Here is a 27,135-nt window from a genome sequence, read left to right as displayed (position 1 = left end):
ATTATATAAGCAGATTATAATGCATTATTATAATGCATTAGGCTATGGGATGCATAGCAAGTGTACCCATTGCATATAACTAACTGTACAGTAGGTGTATGAATCTGGAATCTGTCACTGTTCAGAAAAGACTTTTCTTGACTTTGTAAAGCAAAAATACATAACTACAAACGTTTAAATTATCAAATTATTTCAATTGATTAAATCTTTGTAAGTTTATGGGGGAAGGGGGTCCCAATCCCAAATGCATTTTCATAATGTTGGTACAGGCTACATATTTTTTTATGTCAGATCATATGTGTATATTTGTAACAGCTGTCAGAAAATATAGACACAAATAATAATAATAAACTTTTCATTGGTCCGGAGTGAAGTCGCTGATATTTCCGTGGGTATTGTAGTCCTTTGTCCCATTGTCTCGTATCCGATGAATTCCTAGACATTTCCCACAAAAACTACAAATACAGTGCGGCACGTGATCCATCGGCTGGAGTGGGCCCTGAAATAAAGGGGAGTTTATTTAAAGGGAAACCAAGGTTGTTCAGGTCCGTGGTGGTGGTGGCTCACAGTGGGATCGGGGTACTGGTAGGTGAAAAGTGCTCTTCATGTACATGACTATATAACTGCCATTGTTGACCGTATATAGCACAGAATGCCTGCCTGTATACTCGACGAGGGTAGCGGTGAATTAAACCGGCTGGGGGTGTCAGTCTGTCTGGGTCCAAACAAAACGAGTGTAGCTGCAAGCTAACCAGCTAACCGGGGGCTAACGTTAATGTAGGGTTCAGCTACATTATATTCTCTCTCTGTTTAGATCAAATACTATCCTGTTCTCTGGGAGTTCACCTGTAAAGTGTACATGGGCTTGTTTATGACATTGTAACGTTGTATTAAATAAGCGGGGTTGTTCCTCACACACACAGTGTTATGTTACACCTGCAAGCATTATACGTTGGGTGGTCGTAAATAAAGCCAGTTGCATTCCAAGAACGTGTTTTTATTGTATCTTCATTAAGCTACTATGTACTATCACTATTTTTTTTAACCTAACACTAGCTAGGGTTAGCAGCACTTCAAGTCTTATGACAGAAGTTGCTGAATTCTGATATGATTGATGATCAAATCAATAGATGAATCAACCATTCGGTCAATTTGGTCTTCCAATCAAAAAGTAGTGAGCTGGGTTTAACGTTGCACTATGGCAGAAAGAGACCCACTGAATGATAAGACATCACAAGACATTTTAAGAGAATGTTCCACATTACCTCCAGCAACAAGCCTAAATGTAGGCTAATTAATAATTAGGAGATACAAAAAATAGTAGCACACTCATAATGCTCAGTCATTTCAAAATGTTCTGTTACCATGCCTCCCATTTTGTTAACAAACAATGGTATACCTTTCGACCATTTTATGAAATACTATCTAAACAACATTCTTTTGCATTAGATTAACTTCCCCAAATAGTTTAGATAGCCAGCATTACAAGAAAACAGTACCAGCGAGAAGGGCAGGGTCAGAGACACAATGCACAAACACATATTACAAATATTCTCCTGTCTATAGCAAAACAGTATGTGATGGATGGAAAAAAAATATGACTTATCATGCTCATGCAAAGTCATGCAAAGAGGTTTACATTTCCTCAATCCTCATGTCTGAGTGTGACCTTGCTTGGAGAACCAGGGCTTCTATTTATTGGGCTTTCCTTGAGACAAATTCCTATAATCCCTTTGAGCGAAGGTCAGATTTGTAACTGAACACTGTGGAAAATGATACTGCCACTCTTGGCCCCTGTTTTTTTTTTTTTGCTCCAGACCTGACCTTGGTGGAGTCAACATTCTCCTCAATGTATGCTTTTCATCTGTCCGTGTCAGGATTGTATGTCCTTTTATACCTTGAATGCAGCTGTCCACGTGTTATAAAGAGGTCTTAACAACAATCTTACTGTGGTTTATGATTAGGGCTTTTGTTCTCTGTCCACTTCTCTCTCACTCTCTCTCTCTCGTCTTTCTTGTCTTTCTCCTGCTCTCTGTTTCTCTCTTTTTGTCTCTTTTCTTCTGTCTCTCTGTTCAGATTGCTGCTGGTTGCAGGGCTCGCTGGAGCAGCAGAAGTGGTGTGCCATTCCCCAGTCCTTCACATGCCCCTCCCTTGTGTGTGTCCCTGTCCGTTAGTGTCCCTGCCTGTGTCTGTCCCTCTCTGTTAGTATCCCCTACCTGCTTTCCCCCCTTGTCACCTTACTTCTTCAGTCCATTGAAGCCCCTGAACCCCCTCCATGCTTTGGACACAGCCAGCTCACTGCCAGCCCAATGACTGCCTGGATCGTCCTGCCTGTCAGCCTATCTGCTTTTTCCATCACAGGAATATGGATAGTGTAAGCAGTTTCATTATTTATTCATACTAGGGCGATGCCCGTTGGGAATGCATGCCACTTGGTTATGTACCCGTAGTGAGAGTAATTAGTGCAGCCAGTACCCATTATCATAGTACTTGGAGGCCAGTCTATGACGTCGATCACATCATGCGTCCCGTTGTACCCGTTAAAGTACATAGTGCAATTATTCTTAGTACCACTAGGCCAGTCCATCATGTCAGGACTATGATGTCATACTGATGACATCAGGGATCTCCATATACAGGCATAGAAGGGACACGGAAAGGCAGACAGACGGATACACTGAGATTTGTGGATTTTCGGTTCTGGGCAACCACTGATATGACCGACTTCCCAGTCAGCGCTGCGCTCCCTCGGGTCCTCTGTGATACCCATGCCAAGTTTGAGGTCGATCAGTCAGACGGTTCTCGAGATACGAGGAGGGCACACACACACACACACACCCACACAGTCACACACACACACACACACACGCACACGCACACGCACACGCACACACGCACACACACACACAAACGCACCTATACATACACACATACTATTCAAGCTACGTCTGACCGTCCGGTGATGATCTGACCCACTTGGCACATCGTCAATAGACACACGCCAAGTTTGAAGTCGACACAGACACACAGTTTCAGTGCATTTATAGATATAGATGCATGATGATGACACCACAGTGTTTAATCATCATAGTAGTTATGGACCGTAATTGTATAGGACCATTAATACATAGAATGTAGCTCAGCTCAGATTTATTTCGGTGTGAATGTTTGTTTTGGCAGCAGAGATGTTCTATGGGATTTTGTACATTTAAAACTCCAGATCTTCTCAAGAGAAGAACCTTTAGCAAAATAGGAGACGATCAATTGAGCACACACCACCCTATGCTCTGACTGTAGGATATAAGACAAAGTGAGATACAAAAGCCATAACAAGTGGAGAAGACTTGATACGATAGTGAGTGACAATTTTGAAAAACAGAATGAGTCGTCTAAACATATTTCATCTATACAGCCTACAGCATGTATATCTAAAATCACTGTGAATATTTAATAAGAACGCTGGTTGTTAATTTTGTAAATATTGCTGGCTGTTCTACCAGTTTTTGCAAGTCTTCAGAACCAGAACCTTTTACCTTATTTTATGTGTTTATAGTTTTTCTAATCCTCCCTGTAGCAAATGGCTACAACCTTACAAGTATGATAATGGTAATGTAATGGGAGTTATATTCCTGTTGTCTTCACTCCATACTTAATAAATCTCTTCAAAGTATTAGGCGGCCAGTCTATGACGGACTATGTGTGTCTGTCTATATAAACGGTTTCAGTTTGTAGAAGTTGTTTCGGTTGCCAGAGTATTTGCCGGCCAGTCTATGATGTGAGTAGTGATATGACGTACCCAGCGTCAGTTTCAACTTTATGGAGAAGAGATGTCATTTTGATTTATGTGTTTGTTAACATTGTTCATTTTGACTCTGTCCTCTCTCCAGCTATGCCATGGCTGTGATGAACCACCATGTTTGTCCTGTGGAGAATTGGTGAGTGATGACTTCATACCAGGAAGTGGTGACTTGATACCAGGACGTAGAATCAACAGATGTGTTGGATTTCTTGCTTTAGAACAATCTTACCCAATTTAATTCCTTTGACAAAGCTATATTGTCTTCTAATTAATTTGGCATACTGACAGTATTAAAGCCCCTCTCTGGTATTATTATTATTATTATTATAATACCATTGCCAACCTACAGTGTACTGTGTACACTGTAGGTTGGCATGTGTAGTGTTATTCCTTTTAGAGGCCCCATAGACCATTTTTGACAAATAAGTGCATTTTGAGTGCAAAGTTCAACATTCTAATGACTAAAAGTGACATAATTATCACAATTCCATTGTCCACTCCAGAGTGTCTCATATAAAGCCCCTTTTCTACTAGAATACCATAATTGGTGGATACAAAATCACACCCAGTGTGAAGTGAGCGGTGCTATTTATGAGTTATTAATTTCATCATGCGTCTCGCTAGCACCGCTCTAAAAAAAAGAAGTAAATAAAAATATTTATTGAACATTTTTTTATTAAAATCATGTTCTGACGTGCACCGTTCAAAAAAAAAAGAGAAAAAAAATATTTACTGTGAAAATCGCTGCTCATTCGCGTCAGTGTTCATTCATAAATAGCCACAACATGGCGTCACGGCATGGATCAATTCACACCTAGTGTAAATTGAGCGGTGCTTACATGTTTTACATTATTATTAATTTCATAATGCGTCTCGCTAGCCAATCACAGCGCGTCTGCGAACTTTGAAGTTAATTTCATCATGTGTCTCGCTAGCCAATCACAGCACGTCCTGCAAAGCTTAGCCTATGGGCGTGTTTTCCACAGCATGGCGTCACAGCGAAAGACAAATTTTCACGACGGAAAGAAAAACTTTCACCACGGATGGGTCCTAAACCCTCTTATAGGAGCGGTTGCACCGCTCAAAAAAGTAACACAAATTGCTGGCATTGGCAGTGGAAAGTCTTTCCCACATCCTTAATGGAGAAGTACCGTATGGTTAGCCTGGCATTGGCCAGACTGATAACGTGGATTCACTCTCACGTTCCTCCCCGGTATCAGTCTGGACTTCGGCCCATAGGCCATAGAGAGTATGAGAAATCAGAAAATGATTTTGATACTTTTCACTGGTGTACGGACAGCAGTTGAAACGCAGTCACTGATTGGCCCGATCATTTTCTGATTTCTCATACTCGCTCCCTATGGGCCGAAGTCCAGACTGATACCGGGGAGGAACGTGAGAGTGAATCCACGTTATAAGTCTGGCCAGTGCCAGGCTACCGTATGGTGACGTCCCCACATTTATATGTATGTAACACGTACAGTATGTAATGCTGAGGTGTCTAAAGCACACTAGACTAGGAATTTGGGGATAAAATATGTATCTTGGACGAACAGAATTGATGACATCCATCTGCAAGATCACAGATCTCCGTTGGCAGTGCTCTGTCTGTCTCTCACCGACTCCCTACACACAATGTACGGAGCTGTTCCTTAAAGCAGTGGTTCTCAAACTTTTTCATGCCAAGGACCCCCAAATTGACACTTATTAGCCCGCGGACCCCTATTTGAAAAGATATGCCAGGGACCCCCATAAGAGAAGGTTTTTTACAGCTCTAGCAGTGATTCTCAACCATTTAAATGTCAAGGACCCCCAGTTTGACATGCATTAGGCTACAGACCCCCATTTAATGGCATTTCTATCTCTTGGACCCCAATTTATATTGTAAAATTAATGTTATTTTAACTCTGAGAGTGTACAAATGGAACCAAATGGACCCGTAAGGGTCCATTTGGTTCCATTTGTACACTCTCAGAGATACAGACCCATAAGGGTCTATTTGGTTGCTATTCTATCATTTAGCTGGGGACCCCCTGGAACTCTGTCAAGGACCCCTTGGGATCCCCGGACCCCACTTTGAGAACCAATGCCTTAAAGGATTTATGCTACTTGTATAACGCCAGGAAATTGCAACTCATTCTAGATGGATACTCCATGTATCTCTGTGTCCCTCTCTCTCTCCCCCATGCTCTCTCCACCAGTATGCACTATGCACACAAGAGCTTATGCCGTCTCGCATTGTAGTTTATACTTGCATATAAGACATATCTGTCAGCGACTCTCTTAATTACACAACACTAGCTTTATGAAGCATTTAGTTCTTAGAACAACCATTTTTTACATAGAACTAACGTCACCGTCATGGCGCTACTACGGGTTAACAGCCGCTTTTCATTCCCACTACAGCTGTGTGAGAACAATTACTGGAAATCAGTCATGGTAGAGAGTTGTGAGATTGGCGGTACAAAATAAACCGACATTCGAAACCGGCGCCTATTCCCACAGGAACGCCAAATGTTGATTACTGGCTTTACATGCCAGTGGGAAAGGGGTATTAGACTCACAAGTCTGTCTCTAAAGACTTTGCACAACTAGAGACTGAGGACAGTCTCCCAGCTTTCATTGCTAAAACTGGGTGGGAACAATTAGAGTAAAAAATTCAAACCAGAAACAGGGAGACCAAATACAACGGCCCAAATTGTATTTGTAAGTTATGTTGTATTATCATACTCATAATAGAGCTTTAATCTAAACTCAACTATTTATTGTGTCTTGGTTGCAGGTCTTACAACGTGACATGCACAGAGGAGCTGCCACGTCCCGGCTTCCCCAAAACATGTTGCACCATCCAGGACATTCCTCTCATCAGGTCTGCTGTTCTTTTCCTCTTCCTCTGCACAGATGTCCCTTTCACTCTCTTATGTCCACAACAACACAGGAAGCAATTGTCTGTGAGCGAAGTCCCCCCCGGCGTGATTTGTTTTAGCGCCTTGTTTTATGGCACAGCTGTGGCCATTATTAGCGCACATGCAGTATAAAATTGATGTGTTCAATCTGCTAATTGTTTTTAACCACTGATAATTGAGCACACATGTACTTTTGTTAAACATGCATCAAAGGGGCAAAAAGCGGTACTGATGATGGTCATGAGCACTAAGACATCAATCCTTAACTTGGTTTTGTTTTATACACAGAGGACGTGATTTGAAATTCATGGCCAAATCAGAAAAGGTCATTTACATCTGCAAATCTCTACCAGGAGGCATGCCCCAATAATATTTACACTGTCTGACATAGTAACAGCAAACTGCATCTCTCTCTCTTTCTCTCTCTCTCTCGCTGTCTCACTAGGATACATTGTAAAACATAGTGCATTGATGATGTGTCGGATATATAGTACAGTGTACACAATTTTCCCATTATGTCGTCAGATTATCAAGTTGGGAAACTTGGAAACCTTGATGCAACACTGCGTACTCCGGTCTTTAAACAAATAGCACTACACGTGATGACAATATTTTGGTGTTGTGCGCAAGTATATAAAGGCATGGGCCAATGGGAGGAAAGAGATCATTATGGTATGGAGACAAATCTTTGGACAGAGATCACAAAACATAGTGTGGCGTGTAGTCATCACTATGACAAACATGACATTACAATGTTATAGCCTAATGTACAATTCATAGTCCAGATTCCGCCGTGGTCTGTGCAAATGTGATCGTGCGTGGTCACCTTGCACGAACCGGCATGGCCTATAATGAAACTGTTTCACAACAACATTGCAGTCTGAAAAGCTGTTTTAACTGTTCTGTCTGAATGAGCTTCAGCTTTGCATGATTTTGACTTCCAATTGCTAAAAAATTAGGACCGGACATATAATGATCTGTAGCGGTCTTGATAAACTCCAACAATTAGGACAAAACTAATTCACAAGCACAATGTTGTTGTGATTCACTGGAAAATAGCTTTCGTATGCATAGATTATCAACTGCTCAACCTACATGTCTGTGGGATGACTTCTCAGTTTGTTTCTGGTTCAGCCGTGATTTATCGTATGATGCACACTTAACTTTATCTTAAATCTTTAATTTATTTATTTGAAGGTTTGGAAGATTCCAGGGAATATTCCAGGGTTCTTGAGATGACATTTAATTTAATTTTATATTATAGTTTAATAAACATGACTAGATAACCAGTCTAATATGTTAACATGGCTCCACAATTATTAAGTGAAATTCTGTGTCTCTGAAGGGAGAAATTGTCCTAGCATAGAGTGCAAAGTAACAGAATAGTACTCTACTGGTAATGGTATTCTAGTGAGGTAAATATTGAGTTATGGATTTGTGTGTTAAATGATGGGTTTCCTTTGTTATAATGATTGATGTTCTGTGTCCACTCTCTTCTTGTGTTCTGCAGTAAGTGTGGTTCCTACCCTCCGGAGAGCTGCCTGTTCAGCCTCATTGGCAACGTGGGAGCTTTCATGGGTAAGGCATCCATACTCTGTCCTAGTGTTTCTCAAACAGTGGGTTTGCACCCAAAGGTAAGTTGTGCGATGTTGTGACAGGCTCACATTTCACCCAACAACTTCGATAGAGGAGGAGCGTGTTATTTGATACATTCTTGGTTGGCCTCACGGTTATTGCAGAATTTGGTTTCCCATTGTGAAATCCCATGGACTGAGCCACTGCTCAATCTTACTTCGTATGCAACCACACGGCTAGTATAAGCCACTCTGTCGGCCGGCTCTGTGCCCTTGGTTGAGAGGGCATACAATATGTAATCTTTTAACATGGATGTAATTGTATTAAAAGTCATGGCAGACTTAGTTACTGATAATTGGTATTTAACATTGAAGTTAAATTGATTTTTTACTGCAATGTTTTACTGTCTGTACATACAACTGAGAACTGGTGGCAGTTTGCACGCGCACAAACACACACACTGTAATGATAATATGCCTTAAGTGAAGTTAGAACCATAGAAAGTAGTTATAATTTAGAACCATAGAGTAAAAGTAACCTACTATTACACTGTAGTAAACACTGTATATCACAATAAAAGATCTTAACCTGAGTATACCATAAAGTATAATAGTATAAAGCATGCTGTCCTTGAAAGTAATATCATTTTGTCAGTCATGAACTTAGTCACGTACAGCCATTTAAAAAGTTGTTGTAGCCACTAGACATTACTTTTTGGATGGCGTAAATTTCACGTGGTAGCCACTAAACCTCAGAGCATACAGTGGGCCTTTAAATAGCTGGCGCTCGGCTATCAATAATAGATGTGGATTTTCTTCCTCTTCCTTCCTCTCTCTCTTTCCTCTCCCCCTCCCCCATCCTTTCTGACCTTCCCCCAATAGTGGCCTTGCAGTCTTGTTTATCATCTACAATCTCTGTGCCCCGTTCTCCACCCCTGCGCTTACTCACATCCTCCTTCTCTTACACTTTTTGTCTCACATTTCACTTCCTCTTTCTGTTGTGTCCATCTTATTCTTCGTTTTTGTAATCATCTGTTGTCTAGACTCAGAACTGTGCGTGCGTGTGCATGTGTGTGTGTGTGTGTGTGTGTGTGCGTGTGAATGTCTTAAAAAGTTGACAAGTCACAGCTCATGTAAAGCCTGAAATGCTGGGTTGGGTAACAATCCACAATCTTTTTGATTTATGGAAGGGGAGTCACTGGAGGAACACATGTTCTTGTGAATAATTCTCTTTCATACAGGTGAAGTATTTATAAAGACATGCCATAGACACGCATAGACTGTCACCACAACAGTCGTCATTCCCATAAACAGCCAGCTTTTTTTGGGGGGCTTTGCAGCTGATCATGGCATCGTGACGTTTGCAGCTTTGTTTCCTCCTAACTTAAAATTGATAGCAAAATATTGGACAAGGAGGCCAGGCTGTTATTAGACTATGGTCTCGTTCTGCTGTTGCATTCATTGTAATTAATCTGGAATACCTTCTTCTATAAACGCCTAAAAACTCAAATGCATGTCTCCTCCAGTGGCAATGGTCAACCTGAATACATGCATCAACTATAGATACTATAAAAAATGTAAATGTTTCCTCCCTGACGTTTTCCTACAGTGTTGATGGTGTGTCTACTGCGCTACGCCCAGGTCATAGAGCACAGTCATCAATGTTGGATCAACACCAGCGGCCTGGTGTCAGGCTGCACTAATGCTGTGGGCCTGGTCATGGTGGGCAACTTCCAGGTGAGTGTCTTGTCCCGTTTGAACCCCTTTCAATCCGGGAACGCATCGGTGTCATTTTAGATGGCTATAGCCTATAACCATTATTTTGTACTTTGGCTATTCAAAAATGGCAGATCTGTGCCGCACTATGAGCTTGTAGATCTGCTATAAAAAAAAAATCCGTGAATATTTATGCAAATCTTTAATATATATATATTTTTAAACAACATTTTTAACTCAAATCTTTGCTTCTGGGGGTCCCTGGAACAAAACCTTTTCATGTCAAGGACCCCCAAAAGTATACGTATATGACCGTGGACCCCCCCCATCTCAAAATATTTTATTCAGGGACCCCCACCCCCCTGATTAAAAAATCTTGCCTTTTTAAACAGATGACACAGATTGAGTGGGTTAAGCTCTGCTTGGCTCTCTCTGTTCTATCCATTCAACAATTTTTGTTCAACAATTTTCATGTTTCATGTTCCTCACTTAGAAGAGGGAAAATCTTTGGGGTTTATCACACCCTTTCAAAACCGGTTGTATAACTTAGTGGTCAGGTTATTTCAGGCACATTTCCGTAATCCTGAACAGTGCCTTTCTCTGCTTCCTGTTGCTTGCAGTATTGCTTAATGATGAATTGAATCACAGTCTACTGCCACATTCAGTCACTCTGGGTGTGTGGTCAGCTAAATCCCTTAACATGTTTTAAGGAAATGAAAAAACAAAATATATTTTTTTCAGAAAAAAATAAAATAAATAACATATATATTTTTTAAACTAAGCAATACTGCCTCATCAAAGTTGGTATTGTGACTTTATATATTGTCAGATACTTATAAGTTTCATTATATTATCACCACTTTACTCAAATCCAGCTCAAGTGGAGTTAGGAGGTTTTGTCCATCATTGATAAGAACAGCTAACTATGGATCTCCAAGCTCACAATGAATCACAATGCTTGAATTAATGCCCTGATGCTTCATGACACTGCTTATATAGGCCTACAATAATAAGCACAACTTTAAATATTACAATAACTTCTGCAAAGAGGGGTTCACGTAGTTGCAATTCAGAGTTGCGAGAGAAATGTTATATGAACTAATTTCTTGTCACATTGCTCTCCTCAGAAAACACTACATAGATTTTAGAAATAGAATTAATTGTTTTCATAACATTAGCATCAGTGCTAAGTTTGATAAACAAGTGCACTGCATAGTTACTTTTAACAGACTACGGGGGGAAAAAACCTGCCTCGTTAAAGTTAGTTTATCAGTCTGCAGCTGCTCTGTGTGCCACGCAGGGGAGAGGGGTTGGAGTTAGCTGGTTTAGCCGACAGTTTGACGAACCAATGGAGTTAGCTGGTCAGAAGCGCTTTTTATAACTTTTCATTGACACACAGACAATTCACGCACAGAAGTAAACGGGTGTTCAATAGCATTGATTTATAAAACAAAATAAAAAAAATGAGTTATCTGGTTTCTGCCCGACAGCAACTATATGACAATATTGTGTATAAAGATATACATAGAATACTCTTAGCACTGTGTAGCCCACAATTTTGTAATGATATTTTTTTTGCAATTATGTTTTTGCTGGCAGGTTGACCACGCAAAGTCTCTCCACTACGTGGGCGCTGGTGTGGCCTTCCCGGCAGGGCTTCTTTTTGTGTGCCTGCAATGTGTGCTCACCTACCGCGTGGCAGTGACTGCCCTCGACTACTGGATGGCCCACTTCCGTGTTGCGCTCGCAATTGGAGCCATGGTCTCCCTGGTCCTCAGTATCCTTTTGTGTCCATCTTGGGCAAGAAATGGAAAAGAGAAGTATATGAATATGTATTCACGCATCAACGTGAGTCAGCGATACAGTTGAGGAGGCTGTACGTTTTAATGAGCGACAAGAGAATAATAATAATAATACATAACATTTATATAGCGCAAACAAACAAAACAAAATAAACAACTCTATTAACACATCCACCGCCAGAGGTTAATCTCATAATGTACTCACCAGTGCCAAGGTGTTTTTGTTGTTTTTTTGTTTTTTTCATGTCGCCATAGATCTTGTTAAAATCCTTAAGATTGAGCCGTGAACGGTCTGTTTACATCCGCGAGATCTCCCTGTATCTCCCAGTGAAGACCGCGTGTCAAACGGACTTCCATGACTGTAGTTAGAGCGGATTACGTTAAACAGTGAAATGCGAGGAGAAAAAACTACAGGAAGAGAATTGAGTTTCAGTTTCGTCTGTAGAATGGGAGCGGGCGTGATCGTCGAAACCGGATCCCAAATAATTCTATTTCCTGTCATCAAACCGGAAACGGAAGTGGATCAAAAAAATTCCGAAAGTGCACCCGGACCGCGCATGCGCGAAAAGACCGCAGCCCGTAGGACTACGGGCTCGGCGCTTAACCGTTGGATTTAACGGCCCGTAGAACTACGGGCCCGGCGGTAAAGGTGTTAAGCAGAGAAATAGTTAAAAAGCTGAAAATTGAGCAAGGAAGGATTGAGCTAAGACTAAAAGTCAGAAAGGGAGATTTGAATTAGGCGGGGAAAGAGAGTCCGAAAAGGTGGGTTTTGAGGGAGGCTTTGAACAGGGCAAGAGTGGGGGCGGCTTTGATGTGAGGTGGGAGTGAGTTCCAAAGGGAGGGGGCTGCAACTGAGAAAGCCCTGTCACCCCAGGTGCGCTTTTTTGTTTTGGGGGATGTCCAAGAGGTTGGCATCACTAGACCTGAGGGGGCGTGGCGTTGGAGGAGGTCAGAGATGTAGCGGGGAGCCTGGTTGTTGAGGACCGTGTAGGTGGTGATCAGAATTTTGAAATCTTTTCTGTGTTTGACTGGGAGCCAGTGAAGGTCATAGACGACTGGGGTGATGTGGTCTCTGGATTGGGTTCTGGTGAGGAGCCGGGCAGCAGAGTTTTGCACATACTGACGTTTTTTGAGAACTTTGGAGGTAGTAGTAGTCGAATCTGGAGGTGAGAAGGCATGGATGAGTGTCTGCAGCAGTTTGGGATAGTGTGGGACGGAGGCGGGCAATGAGAAAGGTTGGATTCAGTCCTACATCAGCTGTCAACCACTACTACACCATCAATGGACACAGTGGCCCTCATTTATTATCAAAGTTGCGTAGACTAAAAAACAAGCGTACGCCGAGATCACCACAATTGTTGGGATTAATCAATCTATCGTGACTTTAACTTGAGCGTACGGCCCACTCAGATCTCACGTCTGGTCTGAGGACGTGTAGGATTTGTCTACACCTGTTTGTTTCATCGTAGACCTGCGGTGCAGCATTGTCTAACAATTTGACAGGCATCTGGACACATATATCCACTCCAAATGTATGTATATATACACACTACTAAATAATGCTAATGCTGGTTCGAATCCCGATCTCAACCACCTTTGCGGCGTGTCACTCCCCATCTCTCTCTCCCAATTTCCTGTCAGTCTACTGTATACTTTCTTTTTTCTTATTGGTGTTAGAATAAGCCATTTTGCGTCTGGAAGTAGTACAGAGGCCTGAAGTTGTTTCAACCAAACAGGTGTATTTATTCACTGTGTAACATACAAAGATACAAACACAGGCGCTCCAACACAGGTGACATGGTGGTGCCTAGCTCTCCTCCTACCACCAACTCAATCTGTTACTGGAAGCCTTTTATACTCAGCTGGAGGCTGGAGGCAATTAGTGTGCACTCCACCCTGTCGAAGGGTAGATTAATGAATACAAATACATATAACATGAACTCTCATAAAATCTATTAAAACTTCATGAACTACAACAACAATGATTCTCATACAACATAACACTACAACAATATCCTTAGCAATTCCAAATACACATTACAACCCCCCCCCCCCCCCTCTGACATCCTAACTTGGTCCAGCCCAATTACACTGGAAGACAGCAGCAACTTGAATAGGTACATGTTAGGTTTTCAATCCTCACTTAACAATACCCATTGCACTTCTCTCTATTTTGCACTTACTATATGTAAAGTGCCACTGTGCTGTGCAAAAATGTAAAGTGCCACTGTGCTGTGCAAGAATTTAAAGTTACAATGTGCAAAAATGTGTAACAGAGGACCTCTCTGTTACAATTGGCTTTCCATACTTTGTTTGGTAGTATTAACCAAAATCTACTTTGTATTTCCTCCTTGTAAGATGTGCTCCTGTGGGTAAAGAATGACCCCTCAGTAATAAAACCAAGTAATGACTTGTGTCTGTGAGTGTTTAGAGAAACCATCGACTCATATTTCTTTGAAGTCACTTCTAGATTCCTGTTCATTGATGAGTAGGCATATTTCTCTCCTGCTCCGCAGAGAAGAGTGGTGGGGGCTGTCAAGAGTGAAGTATGTTGGAACAGGATATGTTGGTGGGGTGGGCAAAGGAATGGCTAGCATAAGGTAGATTATACAAGGATGTCTTGCAATTTTAACTAGTGATTTACAAATTATGACTAGTATGCATAGAATGTATAGTAAGGACATATGTATAGTAAGGACATTCGCATTCATTTAAACTGCTGTTAGTGTTATGAGTACAGTACATGCACACTAAGAGCGATTATAACGAGGCGATGAATCGACATAATTATTTTTCGAAACAAAACCATTTCCATTACTAGAGCTCATTAAAATAGAACTTCAAATAAATTGGAGAGTGACAAATGCATTTTGGGAAATACATTCTGAAAGGGCTTAACACACTGTTACGTGATAAATAAAACATGATACCCCCTTGTATGAATGCAAAGGTTCTTTGAGTCCTTATCTTCCTTCTGCTCCTCTTCATACTCTGTGCTACACTACAGTTGTGCTGGGAGGGACGTAAAAGCAGATGCTGTGTACTACTGGGAGCATATGGGCCTGTCAGCCTGTTCCAGGCTTAAAAATAACATGATCTACAGTGACGAACTGACGATGCCTCAGTATACTACAGTACACCATCCTATTACCATACAGAGGACTGACAGGCATTTTTCATGGGGTCCTGGTGCAGTTCACAACATGAATATAAAGAAAATCTATATTGACAATATAAACAGTGCAATGTGACAACAAAACAACAAATACAAGAAAATAGTGTACGACTACGTATTGTGACAAAAATGTGAATAACATCACCCACCATCCATATCAGTATTTGATTAGATTTTCTGCACAAGAATGGGAATTGCCCTCAACTTTTGTAAGTAGCAGTTTATCTTGAGATAGAGTTATAAAACTGAGAGAAAGCTTTGAATGGATTTGGCCCAGGCCTGCTTGGGATATATGTGGCAGAGGTCAAAATTCATTACCCTCAACAGGCATAATGTTACACGCTCTTAATAAATTTTTGTACCAGAGAGTTGTTCCTTAACTTGCTTCCTCTAGGCGGCATCTTCTTCATCCGCGAGAGCTTTATGCTGCAGCACGCTGCGGCCATCTGTGAGTGGGTCTTCACCGTCGACATCCTAGTCTTCTATGGCACCTTCACCTATGAGTTTGGCACAGTCACTAGCGAGACCTTGATGGCGGGCCTGCAACAGACACACCTCCAACACCACCTTCACCATGGCTCAGGGGTTATCTTGGGATCTGGGGCCAGGGCCACGGCACTTGGTGGGACCTCCAAGGGCCCACTGAAGTCGCCCGGTGGAAGCAGCACATCCACTCATCTCAACTGCACCCCTGAGAGCATAGCCATGCTGTAGCTTGCTCTGCCAGGCACCAAAACAAAATGGTTGTAGAAGGTCATCACAGAGATGCCACAAAGTCACCTATAAGCTACAACTCTCGTGGGAAACGTAGGTCTCCCTTATGGCATGTTGGAATGGAGGAGAGTTTTTTTTACCCCAAGAATTGGACTTGACACACTTGCTAATTGTGTCCGTTAGGTTTTTTTTTGTTGTTGTTTTTTTGTGTTGTCAGAGGCCATTCTGTTGAGCCATTCCTGTCAAACCTCTGTTTGCATCTGCTGTAGGGGCACATGAAGAAACGCTGAATGTGTGGGTGGACCTGGTAAGAGAAGGGTTGTGGGATACTAGTCGTAACGAATGTTTTCCAAGATGGCCACTGACTTGAGACACCGACCTGTGACTCTGCAACAGGTTGTGTTTCCACAACTGGTGTCATTTTGTTCGGCTGTTGTGGCTTTTTAGTCACAATTTATCTGTGGTCTTCATAGCAGAATATGAAGAAAGAAGTTTCCTTGAGCCACAAATATTTTTTATTTGACTTTTTTATTTCCCCCCCAGACTCTTTATCACGAGACCCCCTCTATCCCAATGCTTGCCACAGCCACCATTTTACTGTTTTAACCCCCCAACCCTACCACTCGCACGCCACACTTTGAATGAGAGAATAGAGTACTCTTTTTAAGTTTGTACTGTAAAAGCATCGTAATAGAAAATACTGAATGTTCGAGAAGCAAATACCGTGGTAGTGAACAGTTATGTACCTTTTATGGGGCTATACATACATGGACAATTTTTTACATGTCAATCAAGTATAAATTAACTGCCAAATGATTGGTGAAAATCATTAACATAATTTGACTTGGCAATGTTTGTGTGCACAGTGTCTGTCTGATATCTGGAGTAGACCCTCCCCCCCCATATGGGCAGGTGATATAAATCCTAATTTTGATTTATTTATTTTTAGATATATATAAATCTCAATTGAACCTCCGAGAGTTTCATCCCAAAAATAGACATCTGTTATTTGCAAAATGCTTGCAAGCACCTCATGTCAACCGCTGTTTTTGAGGAAATAATAATCAGTGTTTTTGAAATGTTGCTTGATAAATTTCAGGCAGCAAACAATATGGACATAGTGTTACATTTTGGAATGAAACCCTTTTTTTGTTCTTGTCAGGACATTGCCCATTGTGTCAACATGTGAGTGCAGAATGCTTGCATAATCTCAATCACTGCTTTCAATTCCTGCTTTATGACTGCCCTCATTGATATTTTAATGTACTATCCCTTCCTTTACGTCATTCCATTTAGTCTTTCAAAGTCTTGTGATTTGATGTTTCTGTATGTACTGTACCTTTCATTGACACCACTTTTGGTGCAGTAACCTGATGCCTTCGTAATCCAGGAGAGGTTGAGCCCAGGGATCTTTATTTCTATGATGGGATACTTGAACTGACCTACTTCTATTAAGTTTAATTCAGTGGTTGTCAGCTCCAGTCCTGGCGAATTAGACCACTGTTTCTAAAAGGTTGTTAAATGTATTAATCTGGTTATCTGAACTGGTCCCTTATTAGATGACTAGAGCGAAAACCAAACCTCTACTGAAGTAGTATTAGTGGTTATGAAAAGGGTAAACCGATACAGTCTGTCATTAACTCGTAGATTAATTTCACACTGATATTACAGTGGAGAAACACTGCTTTAGATTCCAGGCTGGACCCTTGGAAGCCTTATTTGAGTGTGGGGATATGATCTCAACTTAAAGATAAAACATCTGAAGTAGTTTGTTCATAAGAACCATTTGGGGGTGGAAATGCAGATGCTGCCTGTAGAACAGAGGTATCTAATCCTGTGCCATGGGAGGGCCAAAGATTAGGCAGCTTTTTATTCCAATCAAACTACATCATTAGTTCTAATTAATAAATTGGCACACATTCAATAGGATAAACAAAATAGTCAAATCACCGCTCTTTTTTTGGTTGGTTTGAAAACGTCCTTACTTTTGCCACTCCATTCTCATTGGCACCTAGCTGGATACTTCTGCTGTAGACCTTGTGCCATTAATCGTTGGGTGTGTGTGCATGATGTGATCATGAAGTTCTAAATACAGTGTTTAACCAAGCAATATCGAACACCCAATACCGGTTGTCTCCAATCACATGCCTGAGTGTATACAGGTTTTAGCACAACAGCTAATGTCACTCATTGGAAAGCCTTTGACCAGACAGAACTTATCAGTACAATGTTTGGTTAGAATGCAAGCCTGCATACACCCAGTTCCCCAAGACAGGTGATTGGTTGTCATTGACCTATACAATGCACCTGTCATTTGTCATGACAAGTGAATTGATCACACATTTTTAACATGTCTTAAGTTGGTGACACCTCAAATGGCAGCAAACTAGCACCACCTTGAGGAGACAATGTCGGATGCAAGTCCTCCACTGTTCGAATGGTGTGTGGTTATTCTTGTTGTCGGGTCAATCTCGTCTGTGACGAATGTCAGGGGTAACCTGTTGGTTTACTGTTGGTAGTATTGGTGTATAAACTATGTAAAATCACTGGATGCCAGCAATATACATTTAAGTTGTCATTTCAGCTACCTCTGTGAATATCAGTGAAGATGGAAGTCAGGGTTCTTACAAATACCGCCCCCCCCCCTTCATACTTTTTCCAGAACTTTGTTTTTTGTCTGATTTTGGAGACGTTTGTCAGTGTTCAATATGATGTATGCTGATACTGGCTTGGCAATGTGTCTTGGCCATATCAGCAGTGGCTCAGGAGGTAGAGTGGCCACCTGGAAACCCACGGTTCGATCCCCAGCTCTCCTGGCTTTCGTATTAAGACACTGAACCCCTAACTGCTCCTGATTATGAAGTTGATGCCTTGTATGGTTGCCTCCACCATCGGTGACGGTGTGTGACTGGGTGAATGTAATGCACATTGTAAAGCACTTTGGATAAAGGTGTTATAGAAATGCATGCATTTACCATATCGCCTATACAGGTTCAAGTTATTCTAACAAATATCACAAGATATGAAATGACAGTGGGTCTACAACTTGATAATACGAGCAGAGTATGCAACAGAACAGTTTTTCCCAAATACCTTCTCAGAATTCCTGTGCTATTTCAACCTAAGTCCTAGAAACAGTCTAGAAATATATTTATCAGATTTTCTCTAACTGTGTAGGAACCTGAAGTAGAACAGCTGTGTCAAAGATGGTGTTTCAAACTCCTACTCTTGCCAAAAAACAAAGAAAAGAAGATTGGAATCTGCACTGGAATTTTTATGCATCTGAACGTTTTCAGCCATCTGGCCCCTGGCAGTAGGTGAGATACGTTGGATGTGCATGGTTGGTTTCATGTACTGTGATAGAAATTCTAGTTCCTTCCTGTATATGCACAATGTTCTTTGATTCTTTTGGCCTTATCCTGCCTCATCCTGTGCCAGATGTTTTGTAGAATCTTGCTTTCTGCTGTAGCCTATTTTCACCATTCTGTAAAACGAAGTCAAATAATCATTTGATCAAGACTTCACTTGGCAGCTTGTTAAACTGTACACAGTCAGTTTTATTCTGTGACAAAACCTCTTCCATCTTCCACTGGACAGGCCAAAACATGAAAGTGGCTTTACAACTGGCTTTGTCAACATGTCATTTCTCTGCTTAATGGAACCCTATGGAAAACAAGTGTCTGTAACACAATTCCCCCCCCCCCCCATGTCAAATGTGCACTCGACTCAATTTGATGGAAAACTGAGGACAACCAATGAACCCCCCAAACAAGTTAACAAGGCAACACAGAGAATATTTTGTTTCCTTTTTTTATATATAAATTACTTCTGTACATACAGTATGTATGATTTGTTTATCATTTAGGTATTTTCTTTTGTCAGAGATTTATATTAAAATATGGAATAAAACAAATTATAAATGCTTGTACGACTGGTTCTTTTTGCATGCCCAAATAATACCACTAGAGGGACCCTGGGCAATAACAATTAAAACTCATTCATTGACTTGTGATGGCTACAGGTTCATTTGACAGGCGTACACTTAACATATCCATTTCATAACCTATTTACATTACATTTGAGGGAATGAGCAACTTCATCAGTTCAGCATGTTTTGAAAATAGGTGTAGATTATTTGATGTGTAGATCATCTACTCCTGACAGTGCCTCAAAACAGAACAATTTAAAGCAGCAGGGTAAATTATACGATTCAGTATTTTTGTTGGTACATTTGGCAACAAGACATCGCTGTGGTACCACTGTATAGTACAAAAGAAAGAACAGCCAGGCAGCACACACAACCACCTTAATATGATGTATAGAGCGTCGCAGTTCCCGCCCACTTCCTGTTTTTTTTGGTGCCGGAAGAAAAAACTCAAAGCATTTTTCCATTGACATTTCCAAAAATATTTATATCTATTAATTTAAGCCTCGAATCAAGCCATCATGACATGACATGAATCATGACCATAAAACGTTTGATTCTGTGATATTTTTTTTTTGAAAACGGCAAAACAAAGGGTATTTATTAAATATAGTATATCATATAATTAAATATAAAATTTTAAAAAATCACAGAAAAAAACCTTTTATGGTCATGATTCATGTCATCTCATGATGGCTTGATTCGAGGCTTAAATTAATAGATATAAATATTTTTGGAAATGTCAATGGAAAAATGCATTGAGTTTTTTCTTCCGGCACCAAAAAAAACAGGAAGTGGGCGGGAACTGCGACGCTCTATTGCAGTCAACCAAAAGCAGGGCAACCATGTTCTTTTTGTTTTAGTGCTGAAGAAGGCAATCTTGGCTAAAATGCATCGACTTTATAGGACTGCTTCAATAAATTATATTAAGGTTGTTGCGTGTGCTGGACGTTCTTTCTTTTGTTGGCTTCTAGGGATATAGCACCCATATGCTTTGAGAAACTTTTACTGTATATTAGTGAATTGCAAACCCATTCTGCATTGGACTGATTTGGACAGTTTCCTCTCTCTCTCTGCACTCATATAGCTAAAATAAAAGCATAAAAATAATCTTTAAAGAAACAACCAAACCTCATTCAGGCATCCTAAGGCAAAGAAAGTAAGAGTTAAGACTAAATACTAGTACATACAGACTTGGAATTCCTCATATTGTACAATCACAAATCATACTTTTAATCTCTTTGGGAAACAAATTCCAGTAGAATAGCCGTTTGTACACAAATGTTTAGCATCCATAGTTATATAAAAAAGAAAATCGCTAAAAACTTTTCATTCACTCCAATTGAATGCAAGCAGAAGTAAAAGAAATCTCACAGTTATGCAACCCTATCACTTTGTAGGGACATGACAAAAAATCATTCATGCTACCTAGACAAGTGGAAGAAAATAACCACGTGTTCTACCTGATATCCAAAATAGACATGGGCCTTTCTCACATTTACATTTTTACAGATGGGTGTTCCTAAATGTACTTAACATCTCCAGGGAATTCCTTGGGAAACATATCACTGCAGACTATGTCATGAATTGCACTAAAGGCTCATCTATATTTAATTACAGAACCCTTTTGTTGCTCAACAAAAATTATATATTTTTCAGGTGAAAAACTTGTCACTTGTCGAAAGGGTTGTGTCATGAAATACAATTTGGCTTTAAGATTGACATCTCAAACGTCATGTGTACATGGCTCCATGTAGATCCTCTAGTCTGTGTTCCCTTTGTTTTCTTCTCTCCTGAAACATATCCACAATCAGTTATTTTCATCACCAATTCTTCCACAAGGGACTGACAAGAATGAATTTACTGAGAAGTAAAGAGAACATAAGGAACAATGTTGTACAATACAGCTTTTGACTAACCTTGTCTTTTTTAAATTCTTCATACTCTGGATTGTCGGTTGGTAATTCGAGGCGACATAGAGGACAGGAGTTGGTCTATGGTTGAAAAAGGAATATTGTGCACATAAAACATAATTGAAAAGTGAACATTGTGCCCAGAAACCATATCATTATGGGCCAAACCACAGAAACAGGGTTGCCTAGAATCAAGTCCCACCAGAGCCCACTTCCTCTGTCTCCCCCTACAGTATGTCTGCCCATCGGCTTTCCTACTGTCTGCATCAATAGAAATATATTATTACCGGAGTAACATTGAACTAGAGTTGTGGTGTGGTTTTAGCCCCTCTAACCTCAAATCCCATCTACTCCAAATTGCATTGGATGGTCACAACATAGGTTTTTTTTGTTTACAATTCAAAAGTTACCATTCAAAAACTAAAAGATTTACATATTCGCATATATTCCTGCTGTGTACCAAGAGTCCAAGGTTTTGCTGTACGGTGGTGACAGATCGGCAATGTATAAACGATGACAAGAAGAATTGTGAAATCAAGAAGAGCAACCTAGGTTGCTTGGCATACTTCAATCAACGCAAAGGATGATTTGTCTGATATCTTACAAGATTTACAACTTTGTGTGTGATTTACCTTCCCTAACCAGGGCAGGATGCATCCTGAGTGGAAGAGGTGTTTGCAGGGCATTTCCCGAACTGTCTCTTGCTCCTCAAACTCCAGTAGACACACGGGACACTTCAGCCCTTTATCTGTGAGAAGAACAACAACCAGGTTGACTTTGCTTACCTATTATTTATCCATCATCTTCCTCGAAAATATGTACACTGTATTGGTTGGAATAACAAGCCTCCACACACAGCCAATTATCATCGTCATTACAGATCTCATTCAGCATATTAGCTGCTTTAAGGGGATGAAAACAGGAGGATATGCTTCTATACAGGATATTACCAAGCTTTTCTCCTCAAACTTCAATTTAAAAAACAATTTGGCTAATGCTCTATTCTGTTAATCTATACTATGTTAACACATTCACTGCCAGGGGTTTTCTAAAACAGGCTGTAGTTTCTGCCAGCATTTTTAAGCATTCTGACTAATCTTTCAAGAACCACAGAATATTTCACTGTGCTTCCGTAAAAAAAAACATATGTCTTCGCGACCTCCCGTTCGCTTGTCGAAAATAGCATGCTTTGCCGAGATACAGAATATTTCCCAAATACTTTAACCAGGAACTAAATGGAGCAGTAAATCTTTGGATCGCGTATCTCCTCTATTTCTTTTTTAAATGACGGAGATCTATGTCAAAGGCAGTGAACTGGTGGATTTTAAATGGCAGTGAATGTGTTAATAACAATGCATTACTGACTCTCAAAATGTCACAGACGTGAAAGCACTACAATTATGGTCATTCGACGAGTTCACTTGTCCTAAATTCAAGACCATGTCATCCCTTTTCTCTCCCGTCTTTCCCATTTCTCTGCACAGGCCTGGCTGTCGCCCCGACCTATGTGGTGATTAAAGGACAATACGTGCTCCTTCCGACGTCGGACAGGCGTCCCGAGCTAGTTCGAACAGTCAGGACATCTGGGGGTGCAGGAGTTCTGAGAAACAGTTCTAAGACCTCCCTTTCTGAAAACTTCAGAAAACTTTGGCCTTAAGATCTTTGGGAGACTGGGGCTGGCCCATCTGAAGGACATCACAGTCATACCCTCTGCAGTTCAACTATCAGGCCAACAGATCTGTCGAAGACGCAGTCAACATGGGATTACGATCATACCCTCCAACACATTTACTTCCCAGGGGGCATTTGTGGACATTCATGCAACTACTTAAACGCAATTGTTTTCACTGGCTAGTGGCTACGTTGTCCTCCCTTTGCCTGGGTGGAAGCGATGAGTGCCCGCATGTAGCCAGTTTGTTTACATTATATAGCTTGCTAGCTACTAGCTAGCCCACTAAAATGTGAAATTTGAAAACAGATGATATACTATTCTGTCCACCATGGCTTGCCAACTCAGACGGCACTCATCCATGTGTTAGGCCATCGGCTACTAGGGGCAGGCAATCGCTTCACAAGCCTCAAGGACTCCCTTTTGGCATGCCTGCCTTGTTTTCAAGTGATGAGAAAACGTACAGCGATGGGGCATGGTTTGCGGAATTTGCTCATGCAAAAGACATACATGCCATCCAGGTAAGGAAACTCACATTAGGCTCCCTGACAATCAGCACTGGTGCCACCCCCCGAGGGATGTATGCTCTCCCCACTGCACCTCCAAGGGCGCCTCTGTGAAATTCCTCAAGTTTCCACGATACAATCTGTATACAGATGGGAAGTCAAACATATGGTAGAGTTGTTCCAATACCTTTACCAGTATCGTAAATGCCTCCGATACTGCCTAAAAATAATACTGGATCAGGTATCGGCGAGTACTATGCAGTATGAACCGATTCGATATAATTTAATTTATCATGTGATGATATGACACCTTAGTTAATTTACGCTACACAGGCAAACAACATGTGCCACTCACGACCAACAACACGACCACTGCGCACAACACAATAAATGACTTCCCTTTGGCAGCTTCAGCTGATGGAGCACCAATACGAACAGACACACCACATGCCATCGCACTTGGATGAATGGCTCAAGCTGCACAGGTGCACAGAGTATATCAGATATATCAGTATACTGAGACAAAAGGTAGCTGCATACTACACCAGAACAACCAAAGTCAGTTTGGTGCGGGAGGGCTCCCTGAACCAAAATAAAAAATAAAACGTCTGACGTACAAATTGCATTTCATACTGCCACAGAACAGTTCTGTGTTCTGGAAGCCAGACACCACTATGGGGAATTTGTGACAGAGGTATGGAGGTTTTGCCCTTTCTGGCGATAGGTTGTGTTTATGACTGGTAGAGAGATTTCAGAGGTGTTTGTACCATCTGGAAGTTGGCTTGTGTCTCTTCCAAACTGCCGTTGTTTTTCACTTACTTCACTGCTGACAGATTGAACTTGAAGCTGGGCTGTAAAGCGGAAACAATGCCGAACGTCTGACCAATCACAGTAGCCAAACCAGTTCGGCTAATCACATCATCTCAGAGGCACAGAACACCCACATTTTGTTCTGATCCCGCCCACCCGAACCTCTGAATGACATATTGTAGTTTTGTTGCTGCTGTATGTTTCTGCTGCTGTAAATAGGCAACCTGAGTCAATATGTGTATAAGCATACTGGTATACTCCCTTCACTGTACAATCTAGTAATAAGCCAATTAAATGAAGTCGCACATCACTGAACCCATAAGCAGAATTCATCATTCTTTCTGACATCAGATTTGCTGATCATTCTGATTTAAGAATTAGCAGTATAATTAACTCTATGAAGACTCTTCAACTTCAGTGTGTGGTGGACTACTTTAACATTAGAAAACAAAACAAAACATAAAAGGTTAATTGTCAATGAGGTCAGTTTCTGTGCTGCTGAGTCACCTGCTTGTTCTGGAGAGATGATGACCACGGAGAGGGTTTGTACTGCAGTTTTGGCTGCTGGAGGTGGAAGACGCTGGTCCCAATCTGATAGGTCAAATGCCCCTGAGTCAATGTCCAAGCCCTGCATCAAAGACCTTCACAGAGAGAGAGAAATACCAGCAGTCTGTCAATACATCGACTTGATACATTAGTATTTTCTTTTTGACAAATTGTCACTTATATACATACATATTTAACAGTTGGGTACATTACATTGAATACATTCTTTTTTTTATTTAAAATTTTTTATCCCGCGATTTTTGTAACCCATTTTTTTCACCCGGTGCCAATTTCCTAAGTGATCCTGGGCGCTACACCAGCCCTACACCAGCACTACACCAGTCCCCCACAGTAGGGAGGCCAGGGCCGAGCTCATGCTTCCTTCAGGCATGAGAGCCAACTGACCTTCTTGTCACCTGACAGGGGGGAGTTTCCCTGGTTGGACGTAGCGCGTGGAAGGAACACGTTATTCCAACCAGTTCCCTTCCCCTCCATCAGGCGCCCCGGCTGTCATGGGGGAGGCGGTATAGCGACCAGGATGACTACATGTTTTTGTGAGGGTATTAACTACCCTAGGAGACACGGGGAGAACATGCAAACTCCACACAGAGTAGGCCCTTTCGCCAACCCCACCTAGGGTATGGGCGCTGATGACGCGGAGGAGAAGACACGCCCCCAGCGCCCACAGCATCCCCGGCGGGAATCGAACCCAGGACCTTCTAGCTGTGAGGCGACAGCGCTACCGACTGCGCCACCGTGCCTCCAACATTGAATACATTCTTAAGAAAGGGGAAAGGCTCCATTGAAATTAGTCATTTAATGTTGGGACAAATGTGGTTACTTTATTTGAAATATGATGTTCTCACCTGGCCAATTCAAGTAGTGCATTCTGCCGGTACTGTTCCTCTGGGTTAGTAGGCTCACAATCATGTTCATCAAAGTAGGATGCCATTTGATCCTCCTAACACACAGATATGTACCTGACGTACCTGACAAACATTTTCAAAGTTTTACTGCTTTATCAAATCATCCAAGCTATATGACATCCTCATTTATATATGTATAATTTTTTTAAATGATGGTTGCCTTGGAGCAAGACTATCATATATGTATTATATCGAGTCTGACTTTTACTTTCGTATCTATGACAGTCTTGGCTAGCACCCCCACTGCGTCCTGCACTTTCATTAGTAAAGCCCGTACACGCACAAAAAAGATATATACGGTGCTTACGCGGTTGCCCCAAATGTTAACTCGCGGTTCGGAGTCTTTGTGCAATGTATTAGTCCGTATTTTTCAATAAAGAAGTGTTTTAATCCCATCTGTGTCGGATTCTGTCGGAAGTTCCCTGTATTCCTCAATGGGCGGTAGTGACGAGGCGCATCCGGTGAAAGCCGGAATTACACTCAATGTAAACAGGAATTAAACCAGGGGGGAAAGATGTCGGTCGGCCACAGACGGGATTAAAACACATATCTATTGAACAATACGGACTAATACATTGCACAAAGACTCCGAGGCGCGAGTTAACATTTGAGGCAACCGGGTAAGCACCGTAGATATATATTTTGTTAACATATACGGAGAAGTACGGGCTTTACTGGTGAAATTGCAGGACGCACTGGGGGGTGCTAGCCAAGACTATCGTAGATAAGAAAGTAAACGTCAGAACTCGATAAAATACATCTATGATGGTCTTGATCCAATGCTAGCACTGTAGGCGTGATGTAACTTAATAACCAATTAATAACTAATCACCAGTTCTCAATTGCGAGAACAACTCACTAACCTAAGCCTTTCACGCACACAAAAATGTGAACCAAAAAGTTGCCTGTAGTAATAGCACACAGGCTAATAACAGCTATGGTTGTCTGGAGCTATCTTAGGTAACACTTGATAGCCATTTGTAACGCTTTCTGAGTACTTCTATAACTGGCAGACAGACACGTAACAGACAACAGCAGGGAATAGCATTTTACAAAAGTTGTCTAGAAAACAAACAAACTGCTCATAAAATCAACACAGTAGAAGACTCACCTCTGAGTCTGTTAGCAACAGTAAACATTGGTCATTCTACCGG

The 27,135-nt window shown here is 41.3% G+C and overlaps 2 protein-coding genes across 3 annotated transcripts; one reads left to right on the top strand and one right to left on the bottom strand.

Moving 5' to 3' along the window:
- The first annotated feature begins 468 nt into the window (after positions 1–468).
- Positions 469–20,544, top strand: tmem150aa (transmembrane protein 150Aa). The gene is made up of 9 exons (XM_080433071.1): positions 469–585; positions 2,077–2,374; positions 3,888–3,935; positions 6,582–6,668; positions 8,216–8,283; positions 9,889–10,016; positions 11,595–11,772; positions 15,367–20,011; positions 20,436–20,544. The coding sequence occupies exons 2-8, from the start codon at positions 2,310–2,312 to the stop codon at positions 15,684–15,686; spliced, it is 894 nt and encodes a 297-aa protein (XP_080289197.1). The 5' UTR covers positions 469–585; positions 2,077–2,309; the 3' UTR covers positions 15,687–20,011; positions 20,436–20,544.
- rnf181 (ring finger protein 181) lies at positions 20,272–27,135 on the bottom strand. 2 transcript variants are annotated; one of them, XM_080433072.1, is made up of 6 exons: positions 27,101–27,135; positions 25,922–26,037; positions 25,017–25,150; positions 22,157–22,272; positions 21,531–21,605; positions 20,272–21,404 (listed from the first exon to the last, which is right to left on the bottom strand). In XM_080433072.1, the coding sequence occupies exons 2-6, from the start codon at positions 26,005–26,007 to the stop codon at positions 21,345–21,347; spliced, it is 471 nt and encodes a 156-aa protein (XP_080289198.1). In that variant the 5' UTR covers positions 26,008–26,037; positions 27,101–27,135; the 3' UTR covers positions 20,272–21,344. The 2 variants fall into 2 exon arrangements, with proteins under 2 accessions (XP_080289198.1, XP_080289199.1); XM_080433073.1 differs by having other exon boundaries at positions 21,270–21,404; positions 25,922–26,044; positions 27,093–27,133.

Source organism: Gymnoscopelus braueri (assembly GCF_963280865.1).
Source record: "Gymnoscopelus braueri genome assembly, chromosome: 7".
Classification (NCBI taxonomy): Eukaryota; Metazoa; Chordata; class Actinopteri; order Myctophiformes; family Myctophidae; genus Gymnoscopelus; species Gymnoscopelus braueri.
Note: the sequence above shows the minus strand (reverse complement) of the source record. Positions and strands in the feature narration are given on the sequence as shown.

Coding starts and splice junctions, on each gene's coding strand:
- tmem150aa (XM_080433071.1), top strand. CDS start 2,310: ATGACTGCCTGGATCGTCCTGCCTGTCAGCCTATCTGCTTTTTCCATC. Junction 2,375..3,887: donor ATCACAGGAATATGGATAGT/GTAAGCAGTTTC, acceptor TCCTCTCTCCAG/CTATGCCATGGCTGTGATGA. Junction 8,284..9,888: donor CAACGTGGGAGCTTTCATGG/GTAAGGCATCCA, acceptor GTTTTCCTACAG/TGTTGATGGTGTGTCTACTG.
- rnf181 (XM_080433072.1), bottom strand. CDS start 26,007: ATGGCATCCTACTTTGATGAACATGATTGTGAGCCTACTAACCCAGAG. Junction 25,151..25,921: donor GCACTACTTGAATTGGCCAG/GTGAGAACATCA, acceptor CTCTCTGTGAAG/GTCTTTGATGCAGGGCTTGG. Junction 21,405..21,530: donor AAGAATTTAAAAAAGACAAG/GTTAGTCAAAAG, acceptor GATATGTTTCAG/GAGAGAAGAAAACAAAGGGA.